At 39.3% G+C, this 21,930-nt stretch overlaps 1 protein-coding gene across 1 annotated transcript in view; it reads left to right on the top strand.

Moving 5' to 3' along the window:
• PALS1 (protein associated with LIN7 1, MAGUK p55 family member) overlaps positions 1-21,930 on the top strand; it is a 57,979-nt gene that overhangs the window by 23,153 nt on the left and 12,896 nt on the right. Inside the window, exons 2-7 of the mRNA XM_054161617.1 lie at positions 3,425-3,938; positions 11,096-11,304; positions 17,685-17,762; positions 18,489-18,635; positions 19,626-19,787; positions 21,527-21,604. Of these exons, the coding sequence (XP_054017592.1) occupies positions 3,572-3,938; positions 11,096-11,304; positions 17,685-17,762; positions 18,489-18,635; positions 19,626-19,787; positions 21,527-21,604 (1,041 nt within the window). The 5' untranslated portion in view covers positions 3,425-3,571. The remainder of the gene's footprint in view (positions 1-3,424; positions 3,939-11,095; positions 11,305-17,684; positions 17,763-18,488; positions 18,636-19,625; positions 19,788-21,526; positions 21,605-21,930) is intronic.

Genomic DNA, 21,930 nt, shown 5'->3' with positions numbered 1-21,930 from the left:
ATTTATTGTAAGAAAATAAGCTCCCCATGGGCCGACCAAGCTGGTTAATTGGATGATCCACAACTTGCAGAGATAAGATTTTGCTAACAACCTTCCTATCACTATTACCTTAAGATTTATTTTTTTTTTAATTGCAAAAAGAAACCTTTAGAAAGAAGATCCAAGTAAACTGTTTTTTTAATGATTCTGTTGCCATTTATTGGTTAGAATAACTTTTTCTGTTCCTGGTGCCTGCCTCAAGCTGAATCTTTTTTGCCTGAGCTACACCACGCTTTAATTTGAGGGACTGAGCTAACATTTTATCAGGGTCATTGTAGGGACTTAAGAGCTGATAGGAGCTTTTTCCTTGCATGCTTACTTCATTTACTGCAACTGGGCGGTAGCATTTTTCCCAAAACTGTTGGAGATGGGGATTTGTGATGCCTGAAGCAGGCCTGAGACAGCAGAAAGAACAGTGGGCTTAGGTTTGGAAAGAGCTGCCTCCTGTTATCAGAAGTTCTTTGATTAACGGAAGTTGTCCAGACCTGTGCCGTGCCTACGCTTTTATGGACTGCCAGCTAATTCTATCTGGGAGGGGGTCGATTTTCTTTTTTTCTCTGGAGTTGGTTTGGCATTTTGGGAACACCAAATTTCAGGCTGCCTGATAATTAGTATTTAATATAATCTTTTATATTATCTGAGTATGATTACTTTGCACGCCATGATTATTGCTTACTTCAGAGACCCCTAACTTTCTGGGATGTCAAAAATGCTTTCTGTTTAAATTCTCCTAAATTTTAACACCAGTTTTCTGAATATTGCTGTTAGGAGATGGCTACAGAAGAACTCTTAATTTTCCATGACTTGGGTTTTTTCTTAACTGATTTAACTCAGATTTGAAATACTGAAAGTGAGTGGCTGTTCTCGCAGGCTACGTCAGTGTTTTGGTTACTCCATTCTGAGAGTTTATATTCCCTTTGCATCTTGTGTGGAGCCTGTACTGAAAATGTAAGCAATGCTACTAATAGTTGCCTACTGCATCAGGCTATATTATATTCCTCTGGTCATCAGTACCTATTACTAAACTAAAGAAATCTAAAAATTACACTCTCTCTTTCTCTCTCTCTGTCCATATATATATGCATGTGGTTTTGTTGTGCCCTTTTTCTGACTTAATTTTAAAAGATACTCTTTGTCTAATACTTTGAATTTCAATGGAAGAAATGTAGCTAATCACACCTTAAATATTCTTGTCAGTTATTACATATTTGCCATCACCTTCGTTTTCTGATGTGTTGATTCTTTATCCTTAGTGAGTGGCACATTATTTAGTTTACACATGATTGAGTGGTGCAATGGGATCTTTAAAGTTGCATTTTACTTCTTGCATATCCTGTGATGGTGGGTTTGACTGTTTCAGTGCTGAGTAAATGGACATTATTCATTCCTTGCAGTTATTTCGACACCTGTTAGTGGAACTGTATGGACTGAGGAATGTGACTTTTCTTTCAGCTTGTCAGAGTTGAAAAAAGATGAGTGTAACTTTCTAAAGGCTCAGTCTTCAGACAAGCTATGGCCAGTACAATGTGAATGAAGGAGGATTTGAACTATCTTCCATCCACAGTTAAATTTATTGCTCCTTGGAAATTTATTGTACCCAGTGAGACTTCTTGGTTTTGCATTGGTATTTCTGTACAGTGAAGCTGCCTTTAGCCAAGGGGAAAGGTGGCTTTTGGTGGACCGCTTTGCTGAACTATTTATCTGATAAAATTATTCCCTGAATTTCAGGGATTGTTTTTTGATGTGATGCTTTATATAGCCTTTTCTGAATGCTAATTTTATGTGGCACTGTTCTTCAAAAGGCTGTTCTTTTTAAACTGCACTAACTGAAAGTTTTTGAAGGTGACATAACTGTCTGGTACTTGTGGTGCTAGCCTCACTACTGCACAGCTTTTGATGGGCCTGTTTTGTTCCCTGGATTTTTTTTCTCAGTATTGGAATGTTCAGCATTGAAATAATTTTTACATATCAGTGTAGTGCAATTATGTATCTTTTACAGGAAAAAAAGAGAAAAAATGTTTACTGCCATAGAGATGCTTTAATATTGACTTCTTGGAAGATCCTACTAATAACTGGTAGCAATGGTTAGGCAAGCAATAAGTGAATTGGTTTTGTGTTTTACACAGCTCTGTGCTATTGTGCATGAAAAGGAAAAGCTGTGCTTAAGCAGAGTTGCAAGCTGGCAGAAACTCATGTAGGAGTTTCTACTGATGTGCTATTGATATTTAATTTCCAACTTAATTACAACATAGCTTTCCCTTACTCCTCCAAACACAAACATTTGGCTTAAGGAAGTGGGATGTGGTTTTTTTCCTTCTTGTTTTGCTTGCCTTGGTGCTTCCAGTATAGAATACAACTTGGGAGTTATTTTATAGCATTCCCTTTCAGTAAATTTAAAAAGAAAACATTACAAACAGGAACTTGAAAAATTAAGTGTATTGGTAAACCTGTACACAAGTATTTTATGACCTGTTAATTGGACACAATGAGGATAACATATCACTGGCTTTATGATACAGAAAGGCAAAGTGGCATAAAAATGGGTGGTTATTTGTATTATATGGAAGTGCTGAGTGGTTACATTTATCAGGACACTTAAATTCTTCAGCCTGAGTCATCGAGAACGAGAAACCAGATTAAGGTGTTAGGAGTATAGTGGAATGCCACTGCTTGACTGTGGAAATAAGTTATTGTTTGTCAAATCTAGTACCTCTGCATGCCCACACAAGGCATTTTACTCTTGCATTTAATACTTCCTGCTTTAATGCATACTTCTAGGAAGTATTAATAATAGCTGCTAACCAGAACTATCCAACTCTTATCGTAGGACTTTATCACTACTTGGAACTCTGTAAGGGCAGTTCCAAACTGCTTCAGATAGTACCTTTTTGGAGAGCTCTATGGCAGTCTTTTCTCTGAGCATGAGATGCAAAACTTACATAAGAATGCCTCAAGTTATGAATAAATGCAAATATCTTGTGTTTAATTCATCAGAGTTCTTGTGAGTGTTGTTTATAACAGCCTATTCATATTTAGTGTTTATAGTATGCATGGTTTGTGCTGGAATTTTTGAGGGTAAGAAGATGAAACAGTAAGACCTTATGGAAGAGTGCTGATTTTGTGTGCAAAATCTCCACTACTTTGGGAAGTCTAAGAGATTTTTAGCATTAGTCTGAACTGTACTCTTTTCCTAGCATTGGCACCTTTGAGTCCTTTAGGATGTGTGAAACAGATTTGTGAGGGTTCTGTAGTTCTTAGTATGGGAAGAAGCACTATGTGAAGGAAGAGTTCCATTGTTCTGATGCCTGGGAACCTGGAGAGCTGGCTTAGGTGGTTTCTTATTCATGCAGTTATTCACTAATTTCTCTTGAATATCTTTCATTAGATTTTCTTCCTGGATGTTTCTTAAGCTGTCTGGTGATGCAAGAGAAGTATTTGTGAAGTTATAATGGATTTTACACATCATCATAACGAAAACTGGCTTAATAGCAGCATCTTTGCTTGAGGAGAATAAGTATAATCACAAATAACCATGACAACTTCTCATATGAATGGACATATCACAGAAGATTCTGACAATGAATCAAAAAATGTGGATCTTGCATCTCCTGAGGAACCTCAGAAGCACAGAGAAATGGCTGTTGATTGCCCTGGGGATTTGGGCTCCAGGATGATGCCCATGCGACGAAGTGCTCAACTTGAGCGAATCCGTCAGCAGCAGGAGGACATAAGGCGCAGAAGGGAAGAAGAGGGAAAGAAACAAGAACTGGACCTCACTGCTTCCATGAGGCTAAAGAAACTAGCACAAATTCCTCCTAAAACTGGAATAGATAATCCAATATTTGACACAGAAGAAGGAATTGTTTTGGAGAGTCCTCATTATACTGTGAAGACACTTGGTAAGTGAAAAGCAATGAATGGGTTAATGGAGAAAATACTTAGTTGATATGAATGTTCTTTCAGGCCTATGAAAACCTAATTTAGCTAATTGTTCCTATATAGATTTTAAGTCTTCTTCTGCTTTGGATTTGTGGTGAATTGGAATCTTTTATTTACTTAGCCAAGCTGATATCAGGCTATGTGCCTCAACAATTGGATTTTCAAAACTGATGCTTTTGGAGAACAGTTAAATATTCTGTAGACAACTAATGTATTCGGATGTCTCCATTCTCTTTAGGCTGGAGAAAACATGCAAGAAATACCCAATTTTATTATGTTTGGTGAAGCACAGACCAGAATAAGCAATGACTAAACGCTTACTGTCACTTAAAATAATTTCATTTAAAATCTATTCAAAGAAAGAGTGATTGGCCATTGGAATGGGCTGCCCGGGGAGGTGATGGAGTCACCATCACTGGAGGTGTTTAAGAGGGGACTGGATGAGGCACTTGGTGCCATGGTTTAGTTGATTTGATGGTGTTGGGTGATAGGTTGGACTTGATGATCTCAAAGGTCTTTTCCAACCTTGTTAATTCTATTCTAAAATCAATAGGCAAGAGTTTTTAATATTTTAAAGAGAAGCATGCTAGTTGTTTCTTCTTAATCTGTTTTTCTTGCATTATCAATTATCACCTATTCTAATTTACATTTTTCTCTTAAGGTATTGTCATTGATAGTGAAAACCTGCTTACCATGGCACTTAGATGAAAATGTAACAGTTTTTGAAGAAGCAGATGTTGAAATAGTTCTTTCAGTAGCTGCCGTTGCTTTAACTGTGCTTATATAAAAAAAGTTTCTAACCTTTCTTCTTCAAACATAAATATCTATCTAAAATGTGATGTGTCACTGGAGTGAAAAGAAGAGACTGGAAATTTTTAGTCCAGTTCAGAGTCCAAATTTTTCACCTGTTCTGAGATCTCAACTACTTTAAAAAGGTACCTTTTATTTTGGCTGAACTGAAGGTTCTTCCTGTTCTTTCCTATTGGCTGGTAGCTGAGAACATCAAATGAAAAATAGGTATCAAAATGACAACTTTTTTTTTTGCTTCATCTTTAGTCTTTGTATGCCTGAGCAACATTTCTGCCACAGACATGTCTCTATTCCATAACCTCTGGTAATCCTTATTGTACAAATCCCTCTTTAGGAAAATTCAGGTTGAGCAGGTCATCAGGAAGTCATCCCGTCCAGCCTCCTGTTGAAAGCAGGGTCAGTTATACCTTGTTTTAATGCAGGGCTTGTCAGGTTCTGTCCAGGAGATCTCATTGTTAAGAAACAGATTCTGTAGTTTATGAAGTGTTAGGTATTTAATTGTGAAATTACCTTCCCAGAGGGTACCCAAAGCAGAAGATGCAGATATTGATGTCAAACAGTAGAACTGACTTAACGTTGAGACTTGCTAAGCTGTGGTGGCTAAAAGCTCTGAAGACTGCCAGGGGTCAGCTGGCTACTGGAACTGCAGAGGGGAGGAAAGAAAATGACTTGGAACTGCGAAACTTAAGTTAGGTTTCTTGCCAGAGGTACTGAGATCTTGGAGGGAGAGCTAGGTGGAAAACAATGAGAGATTGTCCAAGAAAGACAGTATTTGTGAACAGCTGGAAGGAGGAAACTAGATTTGTCTCTGCAAGAAAAGGAGGAGGAAATTCATGTGAATGCTTGATGTAAGAAGAAAATCACTAAATGCTAGAGACAAGAATATAGAAATGTGTATGTGGAAAGAGGTAAATTGGGATATAGCAATTTATAAGATGCAGCTTGAAGGAAAATGCCCACATGATTCTGTCCACTAGGACATCTGTCCTCTTCACCTTTTAATTGAAATTTGGGTCTTATCATTGTTGTTCTGCCAGAATATTTCTGTACAAAACACAACAGTAAATGGCATGATTTAACTAGAGCTTATTCCTCTCAGTGTTTGGATACCATGAAAATCAGAAAACTAACAATGTCTGTCTCTACTCAATCACAGTAAGTAAGGCTTAAAAGCATGCACATAAAGCAGAAGTATTAACTATCTTGCTGAGTGAATATAAGCTGTTCTTTGAGCTAGAAAGGCAAGGGAGCTCTAGGAGAGGTAATTAGACTAAATCATCCATATATAAAGTAGGGAGCTGAATTAGAGCTTCCTAGACATCTATTTAAATTGGAATACATGGCATGCACATTGACAGGCATATACACATACTGTTGTTGATTCCTTTCCAGGCAGAGGTGTAGTAACAATTTGTATCAGGTAAGCTGAAGATTTGAGAAGATATGATTGATAATAGTTAAGCACTCTTGTTAAGAGTACTTCGTTCAGCTGTGACATTCTAAGTGAAATGCTGTGATCTCTTAACCTCTATGGTCTGTAAACCATTTCTGTTCAGCCATTAGTACTGTCAAAAACTGAGTCGTCACTTTGTTAATGTGTTTCTGCAGTTGCTTGGGCTCATACAAAATTTCCCTCCACTATTGAGCATGTCCCTTTTTCACTTTCTGCATTAATTGTTCCAACATCTGACACTAATGCTGTATTTCCAAAGAAGTATTGTTGTTCTTATTATTCTGAAAGCTGCCTGTTCATGATTAGCATCTGGGCTAGGGATGGTGCATTGTGAACATAGATATATATCCACATACATGCACACTTACGAAGTAAGATGGTTTCATAGAGGTGATTTTAGTCACTTATCATTAATACTGCTGCTTTTGTATTGAAAACCTGAGCTGTTGAAGCCAGATTTTTTTAAAAAAAGCAGGGTTTTGGTCTCCAGGAAACTTGCCAGCCTATTACTTTGTTCAAAAAATAACTGCTGGTATGTGAAATTTTTTGCACTTCATTTGGTTCCATTGAATTTCTGATCTGCACTGCTGCTGACTCCATCATTCCATTTTTGAGTTCTGTCCAGGTGAGAGTGCGTAGTCACTTTCACAAATCTTTATGCTGTGCTAGGAGAACCCCAAGTAAGCATTTGCAGGTGCTAGTGGATATATTATGGAGGTGTTAAAACGATCCTTACTCAGTCTTTCAAAAAAAATCTTTATTATACTTTCACTTTTTTTGTAGGGTTGCATATTTTTGGTGTGTTAATCTGTAGAGCATCTGCTAAAGCACATGTGCTTTAAATAAGAATATCAACCTGATTACACTTAAGAGTTTTGAAAATGTTTCCTGAGGGGCAGTGTCTAATTTGGCAGATCTTTGCCAAGTCTTTTTGTGTTAAAAAGCAACAAACTAAAGCAGGCTAGATTAAACAAATTGGCTTTTATTTACAAAAAATAAAACAGGACACTTAATCAAAACAAAGGCATGTTTGTTATCAAAACAGTGTATGATTTAGTCAGCTGTCTTCATGGAATGAACTCTCTGCACACCTTGAACATGTGCATGTAAGTATTTGGCTTTTTCACAGCAGTATACTTCTACAAACTGCAGAAAAAATGTAATGTGCTGCAGTTCATCCAGGTAGTTTAGTTTATTTACTTAAATCTTTGTGTGGCTACAATGATTTATTTATTTATTTATTTTTAAGGGGACAAGCTGCCTACTTTTTGGTTTTATCCCTTGGCCAAAACTTACTTATAAATGTGTTACCAAAAATAAACCTTTCAAAACTAGCTTTGGATAAAACAAAACTTGGTTTAGCCCCTGTGGTTTGAGTAATATATGGGCATTAGAGTGGTAGGAGCAGCACGAAGTGCTTAGAGATCTATCAAAAAGCTTGGCAACTAAGATAATGGTACCAACATAAAGCCAAATATATCTTCTGAAGTTTGCTGTCCATAGCTTTTTGCTTAAGGTGATAAACAGCAAGCATTTCCTTTCTTCTCCTTCTAATCTAAAATGTGAAACTGTGGCCACGGATCCTCCCCTGCAGTTGCATACTTTCACCCCGGCAGTCTTTTGATTAATGCTTGTATCGCACAGTGCTCAGTCACATTCCAGCCATTTCATAGCCTAATGGAAAAAAGCCTGCAACACTTCTTGCAAAAGAAGACTTGGGGAAAAAAATAGTAGTCGATTGTTAATTGATCTGCAATTAAAACAATGGACTTGTTCTGCAAAAGAGCCCTGACTCTGTGAGTAAATACAGTTGTTAGTCTCTTACTGAACTTTTCTTACTCAAAATGACTCTTTCAAAAGGAAATGTCTTGAGATGGAGTCTTCTAACTTGTCTGGTTTGGTTTTTTTTTCCCTTTGAAGAGGACCAAAACTTAATTAAAAAAAACCCTGCACCAAAATCTGGCATGAATTGGAATTCAGACACAGGAGCATAGAAAGAGTTAAGCATGTGTAAAGCCACATATGTGCATGGGTTTATGCTGTATGGAGTTGTGTTATTAAACAAGTGGCTGGGAAATGGATTGCTAGCATTTGAGGAGTATTTCATTAGTATTATTTTCAGTATTTCATTAGTATTATTTTTTTAGTATTTTATTAGTGGTTTTTTTTTTATTTTATTGGTGTTTATTATTTTTTGGTATTTTATTATTTCATTACTATTATTTTCAGTATTCCATTCAGTATTATTTCTCTTTGAGAATTGTGATGAGGGAGAGATTAGTTTGCTGTTTCATGGTGGAGGAGAATTATATGGCTTTTGCACCCAGTGCAGATGAAGATTCAGTGTAAAAGAATTATATGGCAAGGAGAGTACTGTGGTAGTTTGTATGAGAGGGGGACACAGAAGGAGCTAGCAAAGTGCTGAAGAAAGAATATAGAGTCATCTAGGAAAAGGACATCTTTATAATAAGTAAAGAATAAAATGCTTGTCTTTCTATATGTATTTATCTTAGATGAAATATGTTTGAATTAATAGTGTATGTAAAAGTGTGCATGCATTTGAATTCTCAGGTGTATAATGACATGTGAACAATTAAACAATAGAATTAATTATTTTATGCCTAGGAAGAGTTAGAAGTGAGGTTTTTCTCTAATGCCTCACTTTGTAAATCTGGTAATGGTAACAACTAGCAGTATTTTGGGTTGGTGTGTTTAAGTGAGCACGTTATCAGCAAGAACTGATGTCTGACTTGTTCACTCTGCTCTGTTTTGTATGCTTGAAAATAGTGTACTTCCTCAGAGTAGGGAGAATCTGTTGCTGAGATGCTTTCTTTGGTAGTCTGCATACTTCAGCAGATAAGAATTTTCCCAGCTGCCAATGTCCTATTTAGCAAATATTCTTGCTTGTAGAGCATTCTTTAACCTTCTCTCTAAATGGCATTTTCCCCTGTGTAACAGGCAGTATATTGTGTACACAGATCCCTAGTGAGCCATTGGCTGCCTTAATTAGTGTTGTGAGCTGTTCTGGATTTCACCTGTGGAATATCCTGCGCAGCCAGTATCCAAGCTTTCCATGCTCCTTTTGTGCTGCTGCCCTTTCTTTCCTTGGTGGTTACAGGAAGAAGCCCTTGACCTTTGGTGGGTAGGGTGTTCTTAGCATGTGTGGAATGGTTTTGGAAGGGTTTTTAAAATTCTATTTTATTTTATTTCAATTCTTATTGTCCTGAAAACAGTAAAGTACGAGAGTGGTAGCTCTGGATTTCTTTCCTTTCATTCTTTAGGAGACTGACTTGCAAGCTCTAAACTGAAAATGAGTATGTAGGTATGCTCTGTCCAGAGTTAGAACTGTTAAACTTGCTTGAAATGCCTGTTTCATTAGGCCTTAAGATTTTCATGTGTCCATTTATCAACCATTTTAACCTTGTGCTCAACAGGTTTGAGTCTGGCATTGTTTTCAGTGTGCTGTTGAATTTGAGGTTAAAAAGAGGTAAAACATTCATATTCATGACCAGTATTTTTCACATTACACGTGCAGCTTAGCTGATGTCTTGATAGCATTTTCATTTTATGGTTGTTCAGTTAGCCCACAGTGAATACATGAGGGTTGCTAAAACTTCAAAAATACTTCTCAGAGCTGATGTTTGGAGACCAGTAAGAGAGATTGACCTCAGTATCAACTGGCAGTTCTAAAATTTGGGGGTTTCTCTATTGTTCATTAAAAACAAACAAAACCCAAGAAAAATAGGAGTTCATGAAAATAAAAGTTAGCTGCCCAGCCTCTTGTGGCTGAACAGAGAGTTTTTTCAGATAATGTGAAGGAATGCATACATTATTTCGTGCTCAAAAGATCCACTGTGGGATTTTTGTCTGCTTGAGGAATTCTTACACGGGTTTGTACACATTATAGATACAATCCCTATCTCTTGGTTTAGGTAGCTTCTCAAGCACCTTGACACTGAGAAGTGACACACTTTTCAGAAATTATTATTGGTTTAAAGCAAATGTAAATTTGTTGACAGCCTTTAAAAGGAACCTGTCAAGCATTAGATTAGCTCTTGAAGCTTGAGAATGTAGTACATGTATAGCAGTCTGCAACCGTGTGGAAACTGGTCATTAAAATACGGTAAAACGTTTCAGAGTTCAAGCAGAACTCACAGTCTCGTACATAAAAGATGTGGACTTCCTTTGGGTGCAGGTGACTTTCAGAACTCTCAACAAAGATGATTGCTTTTCATCCTTTTTATGACACTCTAGGACTGAGGATAGTTTTACTTGTAGAATCTGAGTAATTTGCTTCTCAAACGTTCATTCTATGAGTCAGCACTGTTTAGTTGAGAGATGTATCTGCCATATGATATATGGAAAGATGTATCAGAGCCATGGTGAGTATTTTGTGCACCAAGACTAGTTTAGCAAAGGAGCTATTTTCATATTGAAAAATAATCCCTCTATCACCTTTGCTTATCAATGAGCTGCAGTCATTGTATCTTTTATGTATCAGTGATGGGGGGTTGGGGTTTTTTGTTTGTTTATTGGTGGTTTGGTTTTTGTTTGAGAACTATTCCCTCAGTAGGAATTTAAACTTCAACAATGTTTCACCTTTTTTTATTTCTTCTTTTTACTGGCTGGGGATATTATTATTTTTTTCTTTTGCCTTTTTTTCTTTTTTTCCCATTCAGATACGTTTTGCTCATGTCAAGAGTGAATAACAGCTAATGAGCTTGCATATTCATTAAAAACTGAACAGCCAAATCATTTCTAAAAACCTTACAAACACTTTTTGACATTATGTACTTATGAATCTTGTTAATAACTCTTACCTTATTTGTATTTTTTTTTTTGTTTCCTTCCTAGAGGTGGAAGAACTGTTAACTTCTCTTAAGCATATCCAGCACGTTTTGGTAGACCCTCAGAGCCAAGAGGATATTTCTCTCATTTTACAGCTTGTTCAAAATAGTGATTTTCAGAATGCATTTAAGATACACAATGCTGTTACCGTGCACATGAACAAAGCCAGCCCTCCATATCCTCTCATCTCCAATGCACAAGAACTAGCACAAGAGGTATGTACAGTATGCATCTCTATGATATATATATGAAACCTATAATCATAGCTGTTGATGAAATATGTACTTGTCAAGCTTGTCTGAGTTACTGAATGTTGAATATCAAAGGGATTATAATAGTCACTGATTGCTGTATCCAGTTTTTCCAGATTTCCAGACAGTAACTAGGAAAGTATTTTAGGGATAAGAACTCCCTTCTTACTATGGATAGATGTGTAACAGGAAATGCACTATGTTTCAACATAGGAAAAGTGTGCAATATATATTTATTTCGGTGTAGTGTGGCTACACCTTATATAGAGATAAATTTGCTAATTTTTAAACTAGCTAACTTGAATTCAAGTATCAGTGCCAGTGTAGCACTGTAGTGTTGAGCAAAATGCTCTCAGTGAACCAAACTTTTGAAGTTATTTTGCAGAAGAAAGTACTGGGGTTTGAAGGACGTGATTTAAATGTTATCCAAAGGTGCAGTGTGCTGATTTGCCTGTTTAGGTTTGTCTGTAAGACTGTGCCAAAACCAGGTGGGGGTGTTTTACATCTGAGCTTCCCTCTGGCTTGTTCATCAGCCTGTAAACTGCTACAGGATCCTCACTAGGCTGCTTCAATGTCTGCAAGCCTGAAGGAACCTTTTCAGTTTAACTTCTGCTTGTAAACTACTTCCCCAAACATCCACCTGGTACAGGCAAATCATTCAGATACAAGCTGGAATTTTTGAATCTTCATTTCTAATACAGGATGTTATAGACTTGACTCTTGAAGCTAGGTTTTCCCCTTCATGAATCTGTTGTCCTTTTATTTGCCACTTAATAGAAGCTTTCAAGAAGAAAATATGCCCAGGAAAACTCTAGACCTAGTTAGTACCATTGTATCAGTCAGGGTTGGAAGGGACCACAAGGATCATCTAGTTCCAACCCCCCTGCCATGGGCAGGGACACCTCACACTAGATCAGCCTGGCCAGAGCCTCATCCAGCCTGGACTTAAACACCTCCAGGGACGGCGCCCCAACCACCTCCTTGGACAACCTGTTCCAGGGTTTCACCGCTCTCATGGGGAAGAACTTCCTCCTCACATCCAGCCTGAATCTCCCCACCTCCAGCTTCATTCCATTCCCCCTAGTCCTATCACTACCTGAGATCCTGAGAAGTCCCTCCCCAGCCTTCTTGTAGGCCCCCTTCAGATACTGGAAGGCCACAATGAGGTCCCCTCGGAGCCTTCTCTTCTCCAGACTGAACAGCCCCAACTCCTTCAGTCTGTCCTCATAGGAGAGGTGCTCCAGCCCTCTGATCATCCTCGTGGCCCTTCTCTGGACACGTTCCAGCACCTCCATATCCCTCTTACAAGAGGGGCTCCAGAACTGGACGCAGTATTCCAGGTGGGGTCTCACCAGAGCTGAGTAGAGGGGGAGAATCACCTCCCTTGACCTGCTGGCCACACTTCTCTTGATGCAGCCCAGGATCTGATTGGCTTTCCGGGCTGCAAGTGCACACTGAGAGCTCACGTTGAACTTCTTGTCCACCAGCACCCCCAAGTCTCTCCTCAGGGCTGCTTTCCAGCCAGTCACTGCCCAAGTTCCAGACTTTCATATTCCTCCCTGTCTTCCCTACCCCTCATCTTCCCAGCTCAGTGATTTATTAAATCCTAAAAATCAGAAGGTGATGCAACTACAGTTTTGTGTCTCTTAGCACTCCATGAAGGTGGTTAGGCATAAAGAAAATATGTCTTTCATCTAAAATTTTCAAACCAATGGAATTTTGTCATCAGCCAGGAGTCTACTATGTGAAAGGCAAACATATTCCTGCGCTTGTTTTGATTCTTCATCACCCATCTCTGACTTGTCCAGCCTGGAAGTTCCTGAAAAGCCAATATATTGCACATGTCACTTCCCGTTTTCAGATGTGATCTAGTTTCTTGGTGATTCAGCTTCAAGTGATTCAAGTGATCTGTATTTTGCAATATGTGACATAGCATCCAAAATGACTGAGCCAGAAATTCAGGACAGATACTTCTGTGAGTGATAGAAGTGTCTCAAGATGGAAGTTTTGAGTTCTTCATTCACATAATTCTGTTCTTCCTAGGCTTGCCTGAATAGCTATTTCGCTCATTTTTTCAGATCCTTTATTGCTTTTGGAGAGGCTTTTGTATTTGTTACGGTAGCAGTACAAGAGGAAATTTGTTCTGCTTTGGGAAAAGTTGGGTTGTTTGGGTTTTTTGTTGTTTTGTTTGTTTCCTTACCCTGCTAAAGTGTCTATCTTGCATGCTCAGGCCCTTTTTTGTAGTATGGGTTTTCTGTGGGGGTTTTTTTTGTTGTCCTTTTTTCCCTTCTGTACATATAGGCATGGAAAGCTCCCTTGGAAAGCTTGCTTATTTCAGGGTGCTTTTGAAAAAACACTTGGAAAAGCCTTGATTTAAGATACTGTCAATATCTTGAAGATAAAAGCCACAAGGCATTACAAGAAAAAAAAAATAGAAGATACATGTATAACATTAGCATTACTTGCCATTTAAAATTAATGTGCATATTTTAGAGCACAAGTCATCATCATCAGTGTATAACTCCTGAACCTGTTTTGGAATGCATGTCCTTATTTCAAGTCTCAGACATGGGGGTTTTTTGAGGCATTTCACAGTATTACCAAGGTTGGAAGAGACCTCAAAGATCATCGAGTCCAACCTGTCATCACAGACCTCATGACTAGACCATGGCACCAAGTGCCACATCCAGTCCCCTCTTGAACACCTCCAGGGATGGTGACTCCACCACCTCCCTGGGCAGCCCATTGCAATGGCTAACAACTCCCTCTGTGAAGAACTTTCTCCTCACCTCGAGCCTAAACTTCCCCTGGTGCAGTTTGAGACTGTGTCCTCTTGTTCTGGTGCTGGTTGCCTGGGGGAAGAGACCAACCCCCTCCTGGCTACAACCACCCTTCAGGTAGTTGTAGGCAGCAATAAGGTCTCCCCTGAGCCTTCTCTTCTCCAGGCTAAACAACTCCAGCTCCCTCAGCCTCTCCTCATAGGGCTTGTGCTTGGGGCCTCTCCCCAGCCTCATTGCCCTTCTGAGTTTGTTTTAACCAGAGACAATACCTGAGTGTGGAATTGTGCATTTTTATTTCCCAGTTCTCTTTAGGAAATTCTTAAAATCAGTGCAGTTAGCTTTTCACACTGATTCTGATGACCAGATGCCAACAACTCAAGATTTTCTGCCTTTTTTTTTTTTAAAGAAACTTTAATTGAATTTAAAAGGTGAAATGAAGCACTCAAGCTTAAGGAATTTATTTTAGAGAGCTAATCGTCATGTAATGTGATATAGTCTGTAAAAATAGCCAGTACACATCAAGGGTAATTAAATTGATTTTAAATCCATTTAAACTTCACCAAGATGGGGGCATGGATTATGGGAACATGAGCTGAATCTTGACCTTGTAAGAATATTTGCTGCAACATTCAAGACAGTTTGTAATTTGGGGCTTGTAACAGCACACATGAAATACCTTGAAGATGCTGCTGTTGTTAAATACACTTAACAGACTCAATTTTTATAGGCCACATTTATAGAGGCTTTGTATTTGCTGCTGTCGACTTGAGGAATGGCAGGTACTTTTGAGAGGATGCACTGGAAACTTGAGGCTTTGGATAGATGTGGTTTACAATGTGTACATACATTCCTTCAGACCATCCTGCTCACCTGAGAGTCAACAAGAAGATTTTGCAGGCATGGTTAAATGCTGGTGGTTTAATATCCACTGCTTCCACAGTGCATGCCTCCAAATGATGGTGTGTATAATGAAACCAAACATAGCTTTTGGGGGGCTGCTTGAAGTAAAGTTAACATAATTAACAATAAAAACTAGGTTGAAGGGCTAAGGAAATAGTATTGTTGCCACATATTCAGTGTGGATTCCCTGTGCTATCTGTACTGTGTCACTTCTGGAATGACAGCCTGCATTCAGATTTCTTCATCTGATAAACTGTGGAATTGCCGTGAGTAACAAAGGCGTTTGAGATACAGCAATACCCGTGTAATAAGTGGTGTACCTGAGAGCCTGAAGCTTTCCTTGCACTTCATTAAATAAGCAAATAATAAATATATCTTTCTTTCAAAAGGAGGAGAGAGAAGCTATTGAAGTTTGGAAGAATCTAATCATTCGAAGCAGAAATTAAACTTTGAATAAAGAATATTCATTACACAGAATTGCTACTTGGGTTTGGTTGCTTTTGCCCTGTCCAATCACAGGCCTCTGATCTTGCTTTCAAAAGATGGACTTGTGACTTGCTTTCTGAGTAGGTTTTCCTGTAAAAGGATCACAGAGATTGCGAAACTAAGGCTTCTTGTAGCTCCTGGACGAAAGAAATGAAAATTTCCTTGAAAATGAGAGATCTTGAACAAATTTCTGAGAAAGTCTTTTGTGTAGAAGAGTATCTTCTTCCAATACAGAGGAAAATGTGTTAGTGGGATACATCCTTGATAGTGCTCTGTTTGCTGTATGGCATTCCAAAACCCAGGCCAAGCCTAACAGCTTCCTCGCCATTTCAGAAACATGAGTTAGATCAGGCCTTGTGCAGCTGAATTCTTTCTGTTCTGTAGGGGTTTTAAGTCATCAGTTAAACTTACTTAAATCTTCTGGCTTCTTATTTGACTTTTCTAAGGAGCATTACATTTGTTTGCCAGGAGGCATCTTGTAGAGATGTCAGAAAGAAGGCTTTTGGGAGTTGTGCCACATTTATTGCAAAGCAAAGGAACTTGTTTCATGTAGAATCATAGAATCAATAAGGTTGGAAAAGACCTCAAAGATCATCAAGTCCAACCTGTCACTCAAGACCTCATGACTACTAAACCATGGATGTACCCTGGGTGGGTGGCAGCAGGGGAAGAGGCTGCATTTAAATAAACAGAGTACAAAATCACCTGGAAAATTGTTGCAGATACATAGTATCAGTCAGGGTTGGAAGGGACCACAAGGATCATCCAGCTCCAACCCCGCTGCCATGGGCAGGGACACCCCACACTAGATCAGCCTGGCCAGAGCCTCATCCAGCCTGCTCTTAAACACCTCCAGGGACGGGGCCCCAACCACCTCCCTGGACAACCCATTCCAGGGCTTCACCACTCTCATGGTGAAGAACTTCCTCCTCACATCCAGCCTGAATCTCCCCACATCCAGCCTGAATCTCCCCACCTCCAGCTTCATTCCATTGTAGCAGTGTTTCATGTTGGCAGTGTGAGGATCTTGCACCATGGGAAAGGTTCATTTAGTGACATCTGATAGAACTGAAAAATTATCTTTACTGTTTCCAGCACTGTCTGATAGCATCCAAGAGAGTTGTTAGCATTCCTGTAGATAATTGCTTCTAGGATAGAGGCTCTTCAGACCTTTTAGATATTATCAGATCACTCAAAGCTTCTTGAATCTCTGTTATGTCACATTGCCTCATCCTTAAGAGTAAACAGCTCTTAAAGAAGAGAACTTCTAGCCCAGTGAAAGATGCTGTTCTCATATGCATAATCTCTTCTTGACATTTCTAGATTCCTTTGTGCTTTTGGACTCGTGCATTTGGTCAGATTAGGCCAGAAGAAACAGGCTATGAAAAATACCTTCTTCAGCCTCATTGTTGAATAAGAGGGATTTCCCAGCTCCTGCCTTTCCTTACAAACTTACCAGTATTTTCTAGTGGTGATGGCAAGGCATGTTTGGTAACTGTATGAGAAGGAAAACCTTTTTAGGCAACTGAAGGCACTTGAGCAAAAACTGCCCTGGTGTTAATATGGATTATTTTGGAACCAGGCAAAGAAACCTGGTTTCCTGGGACCTTTCTGAAGTTTTCATTCACACATTTTGAGACAGGACCTTCAGGATGTGTTGCAAAAGCTGTCTTGGAATCTTTAGTCTTCTGGTGGTGGAATTAGTTTGTGTAGAGAAAAAAAAAGTGATCTGCTTTTAGGGAAAAGAGAGGTTAGTGGAGTTAATGAACTTGAGTAAATTTTGAAAGTCCCAGCATAATCACATAATAAACTTCATTGTGACTCATCTCACTATCGTATTCCCTTCTAGAGCTGAGGGGGTTTGTGTGTCTATCTTTGTGGTAGCTGAGGTCAGTGCTACTCTTTGGTATTGAGAGACCTCTGTAATTCACTGGATACCAGCTTAGATATGGTAGATGATCACTGAGGCAAGATACACTGGGGCAGTCCTGTGGTCTCACTGCATGTTTTCCTAATGTGTACTGGATTCAATTCAATCAGCTAGTATAACAATTATGTAGATGCATTTTACTTTCAGTAAAAGGAATAATTGCAACTAGTGGGTTGTGCTTGAGTAGAGGAAGGAGGATTGATCAATCACAGGTTAGATTAAGAGTTGTACTACTTGATTTCTTTTAGGTACAGACTGTTTTGAAACCCAGTCACCAAAAGGATGGGCAGGAGCTGAATGCTTTGCTGAATGCCCCTCACATGCAGGTAAGATGAAACTTCTCACTGATGTGTTTCTTGATGCTGTTTTCAGTATAACGTTTTCTGCAGGTGTCTTGGACTGACAGGTCAAGGATAGATTTTATTCTTCAGCTCTGTATATCTTTTAATACTTTGCTGGGATGAGGAGTTTCCAACTTCCAGTAACTAATGGAGACTTCCAGTCAAGTGTAAAACATGACTCTGTTCAGCTCTTGCTACATTCTACTTGTATTACAGGGTAACTTGCACATGAACAATGTAGCAGTAGATAAGTAGGGTCAGGGCAACACATAAGCTGCTTTGCTTATCTGTTTTGTTGCCTTTTTTTTCCTCCTTCAACATCTGTTCCATGCTTACAATAGGATGCATTGAGGGAATTTTGTCCTGTGGCAGTGTTGTAAATCCTGGAGTAGTTTTCACTGTAGTAACTTCTTATGTCTGTATCCTCAGTCACAGACATAGTAAACCAATGTGTGGGGTTTTAGGAAGGAGAATCTGCAGGAACAGTCGCAGTGGTGTGTTCTAAATTGCTTGTTGTTACTGTTTTCCAATCTGTGAGGAGAGTTTTAGAAAGTGTGTAGCAGTAGTTGCTACACAGCTGTGATAAATTACTTGTTTGTCCCTTGAGTTGGTTTGCAGTACCCTGCAAAGACTATTCATTGAACTCTGCTATTCTGTCTACCTATAAAGTGTGACATTTTCTGTAACCAAGCTGATTTTCTGTAACACCAGGCACTCCTACTGGCTCATGATAAGGTTGCGGAGCAAGAAATGCAGCCTGAGCCTGTGACAGATGAAAGAATTTATGAGAATGTTGGTGTGTATGGAGGGGAGACAGTCAAAATAGTTCGCATTGAGAAGGCTCGGGATATTCCATTGGTAAGTAGTGGCACCCACTTAGTTACATGTAAGTGAGGTAAGCAGATGACTATGAAAGTTTGGGAATTTAAATGTAGATCATAGGATGTTAGGGGTTGGAAGGGACCTCTGGAGATCGAGTCCAACCCCCTTGCCGTAGCAGCACCATATAATCTAGTGCAGGTCACACAGGAGCACATCCAGATAGGTTTTGGAAGTCTCCAGAGAAGGAGACTCCACAACCTCTATGGGGGGAGCATGTCCCAATGCTCTGTGACCCTTACAGTGAAGAAGTTCTTCCTCATGTTGAGGTGGAACTTGCTGTGCTGTGGTTTATACATCTGTTGTCCCTTGTCCTATTGTAGGGCACAAGTGAGAAGAGGCTGTCCCTTCCTTCTTAACACCTAGCCCTCATATATTTATATACGTTTATTAGATCTCCTCTCCAGACTAAACAGCCCCAGGTCTCTCAGCCTTTCCTCGTAAGGCAGTGCTCCAGTCCCTTAATCATCCTTGTAGCCTTGGAAATGATGTTTAACTGGTAAAAACTCTTTCCTTCCAACATGAGGCATAGATGGTAAACTTGTGCATGTCTTCATATAGCAGTGGACATACTACCATTTAAAATCTGTACAGCTTCTATCAGCTCGGGTTTGGGTAGGACTTCTTGACGACAGTCACTGTCCCAAGCTTTGCTCCAGGGGAGTTTATAACCTTACAATAACCATGTATTCTGTTTTTATTTAGCAACTCTTGTCTTCTATTGGGCATCCACCAAATAATTATTTCCTTAGGGATAATTATTATTTTTTAATCATTAATTTTACGGTGTGGAGCAATTCTTCAGTCTTCCATGCAGCTTGGAGAAATAAAGTGGCATATTTTTTTTCCAACTATAGCATCGAGTTCCTTGAGTATCTTGCCAGTTTCTCCACTGGCTTGGAGTATGTACAATAGATGGCTTTGAGTTCCATATGTATAATACATTCAGAATGCTTTGCTACTACACAGGGTGCTACTGTTCGCAATGAAATGGACTCTGTTATCATCAGTCGGATAGTGAAAGGAGGTGCCGCAGAGAAGAGTGGGCTGTTACATGAAGGGGACGAAGTTCTGGAGATTAATGGCATTGAGATTCGTGGAAAAGATGTTAATGAAGTTTTTGACTTGTTGGTGAGTTGGACACTTGTTTTCCCTGTGAAAAATACTTACTTCATAAGCCTGTGTGTTGTCTCTGCTTGTCATTTGTACTAGTATTTAGAATAGAATTAACCAGGTTGGAAAAGACCTTTGAGATCATCAAGTCTGACCTATCATCCAACACTATCTAATCAACTAAATCATAGCACCAAGCATGCCATCCGGTCTCCTCCTAAACACCTCCAGTGATGGAGACTCCACCACCTCCCTGGGCAGCCCATTCCAATGGCCAATCACTCTTTCTGTGAAGAACTTCTTTCTAACATCCAGCCTAAACCTCCCCTGGTGCAGTTTGAGACTGTGTCCTCTTGTTCTGGTGCTGGTTGCCTGGGAGAAGAGGCCAGCCCTCACCTGGCTACAACCTCCCTTCAGGTAGTTGTGGAGAGCAATAAGGTCTCCTCTGAGCCTCCCCTTCTCCAGGCTAAACAATCCCAGCTCCCTCAGCCTCTCCTCATAGGGCTTGTGCTCAAGGTCTGCCAGAACTGTGCCAGTTTGCCAGAACTGATGCCTGGGGGACGCCACTAGTGACTGGCTGCCAGCTGGATGTGGCACCATTCACCACCACTCTCTGGGCTTGGCCCTCCAGCCAGTTCCTAACCCAGCACAGAGTGTTGCTGTCCAAGAGAGGACAAGACTATTCCCACAATTGCTGTGAAATTCTGTGCATTCCTCATGGAACTATGTATGCTATCTGAAAATCACGGATTTTCCTTTCCTCCAGCCTAATTATCTTATGCTCAGTTGCATTTCAGGGGAAGTATAGGCTCGAGGTGAGGAGAAAGTTCTTCACTGAGAGAGTTGTTAGCCATTGGAATGGGCTGCCCAGGGAGGTGGTGGAGTCACCGTCCCTGGAGGGGTTCAAGAAGGGATTGGATGTGGCACTTGGTGCCATGGTCTAGTCATGAGGTCTGTGGTGACAGGTTGGACTTGATGATCTTTGAGGTCTCTTGTAACCTTGGTGATACTGTGATACTTTGAGCCTAAGGTATGAATTTTTTGAGATCTGTGCATTTGCTTTGGGTTTATACAACATTAATCATAGTGTTGCATTTCATGGTATGAGGTAGAGGAAATGAGACACATGTAGACCTTGTCACAGATTGGCACCTGATTTTTTTTTTATCTGGATATTTTGTGTTTGCAAACACATCAGAATTCTTTAATGCCAGGACACTTACTATGATTCTACTTCCTTAGTGGAGGTGATTTCAATATTGATATTAAGTACTTAACAGAAGAAGGGTTTGATTGTGTTAGTTCATTTTGTATTTAATAACATTAACAGCATAAAGACATAGTAGGAATGTTTAGGTTTGAAAATACTGTTTCACTTACTGTTTTTAAAAATAAGATTATTCCCAGCATAGACCTTATTGTTGGTATTTTTAAACAGAACAAGAGAATATTATTCTCTGTTTCTCCTAAGTTGCTGTTTGACAGAATTGGAGCTGCTCTTTTCAAACAGAAATAGTTTATGTGCAGTCACAAGTGCTAGGCTTTTAAAATCTGAATATGAATGTTTTGCTTTCCAGCCTGTCACTGGATCACTGCATCTGTAGTGTATCTTTTATACTAACTAAGAGGTAGCTGATGTGCTGATAGGAACTGCCTTTAATGGGAATTTTTAAAGCTTTTTCTAAAGTATTTATTTAAATTCCTGAGCTTAAGCTATATTTTGATACTATATGTGAAGTATCTGCTTTTTGTCTCAGGCTGACATGCACGGTACCCTGACCTTTGTATTGATTCCCAGTCAGCAGAGCAAGCCACCTCCTGCGAAGGAGACAGTTGTAAGTAGTTCTGCCTAAGTTCTTGATCTTTGTGATACACAACTTGATTTGCCAGTGATGTGTAGAAACTTCTTCGGTGAGTCACATTGTGGAACCAAACCAAACCTTAATTGTCTAAATAGGTTTAATTGTTACCAGGCTAATGTCTGAATTAACAGTTGAAAATGATTGTTTTAAGCTGAAACTAATGCGGTTTAAACTCCATTTCTAAACTAGTAAGGAATTAGAAAAGTAGGACTGCCTGTGCTCCTGAAATTCTGTTTTGAAATTCCCAATGTCTGTTTTATATAAATATTTATATATATATATATTAGTTTATATTGCAA

This window comes from Dryobates pubescens, chromosome 5 (genome assembly GCF_014839835.1).
Source record: "Dryobates pubescens isolate bDryPub1 chromosome 5, bDryPub1.pri, whole genome shotgun sequence".
Taxonomy (NCBI): domain Eukaryota; kingdom Metazoa; phylum Chordata; class Aves; order Piciformes; family Picidae; genus Dryobates; species Dryobates pubescens.
This window is presented reverse-complemented; position numbering and strand designations above follow the sequence as displayed.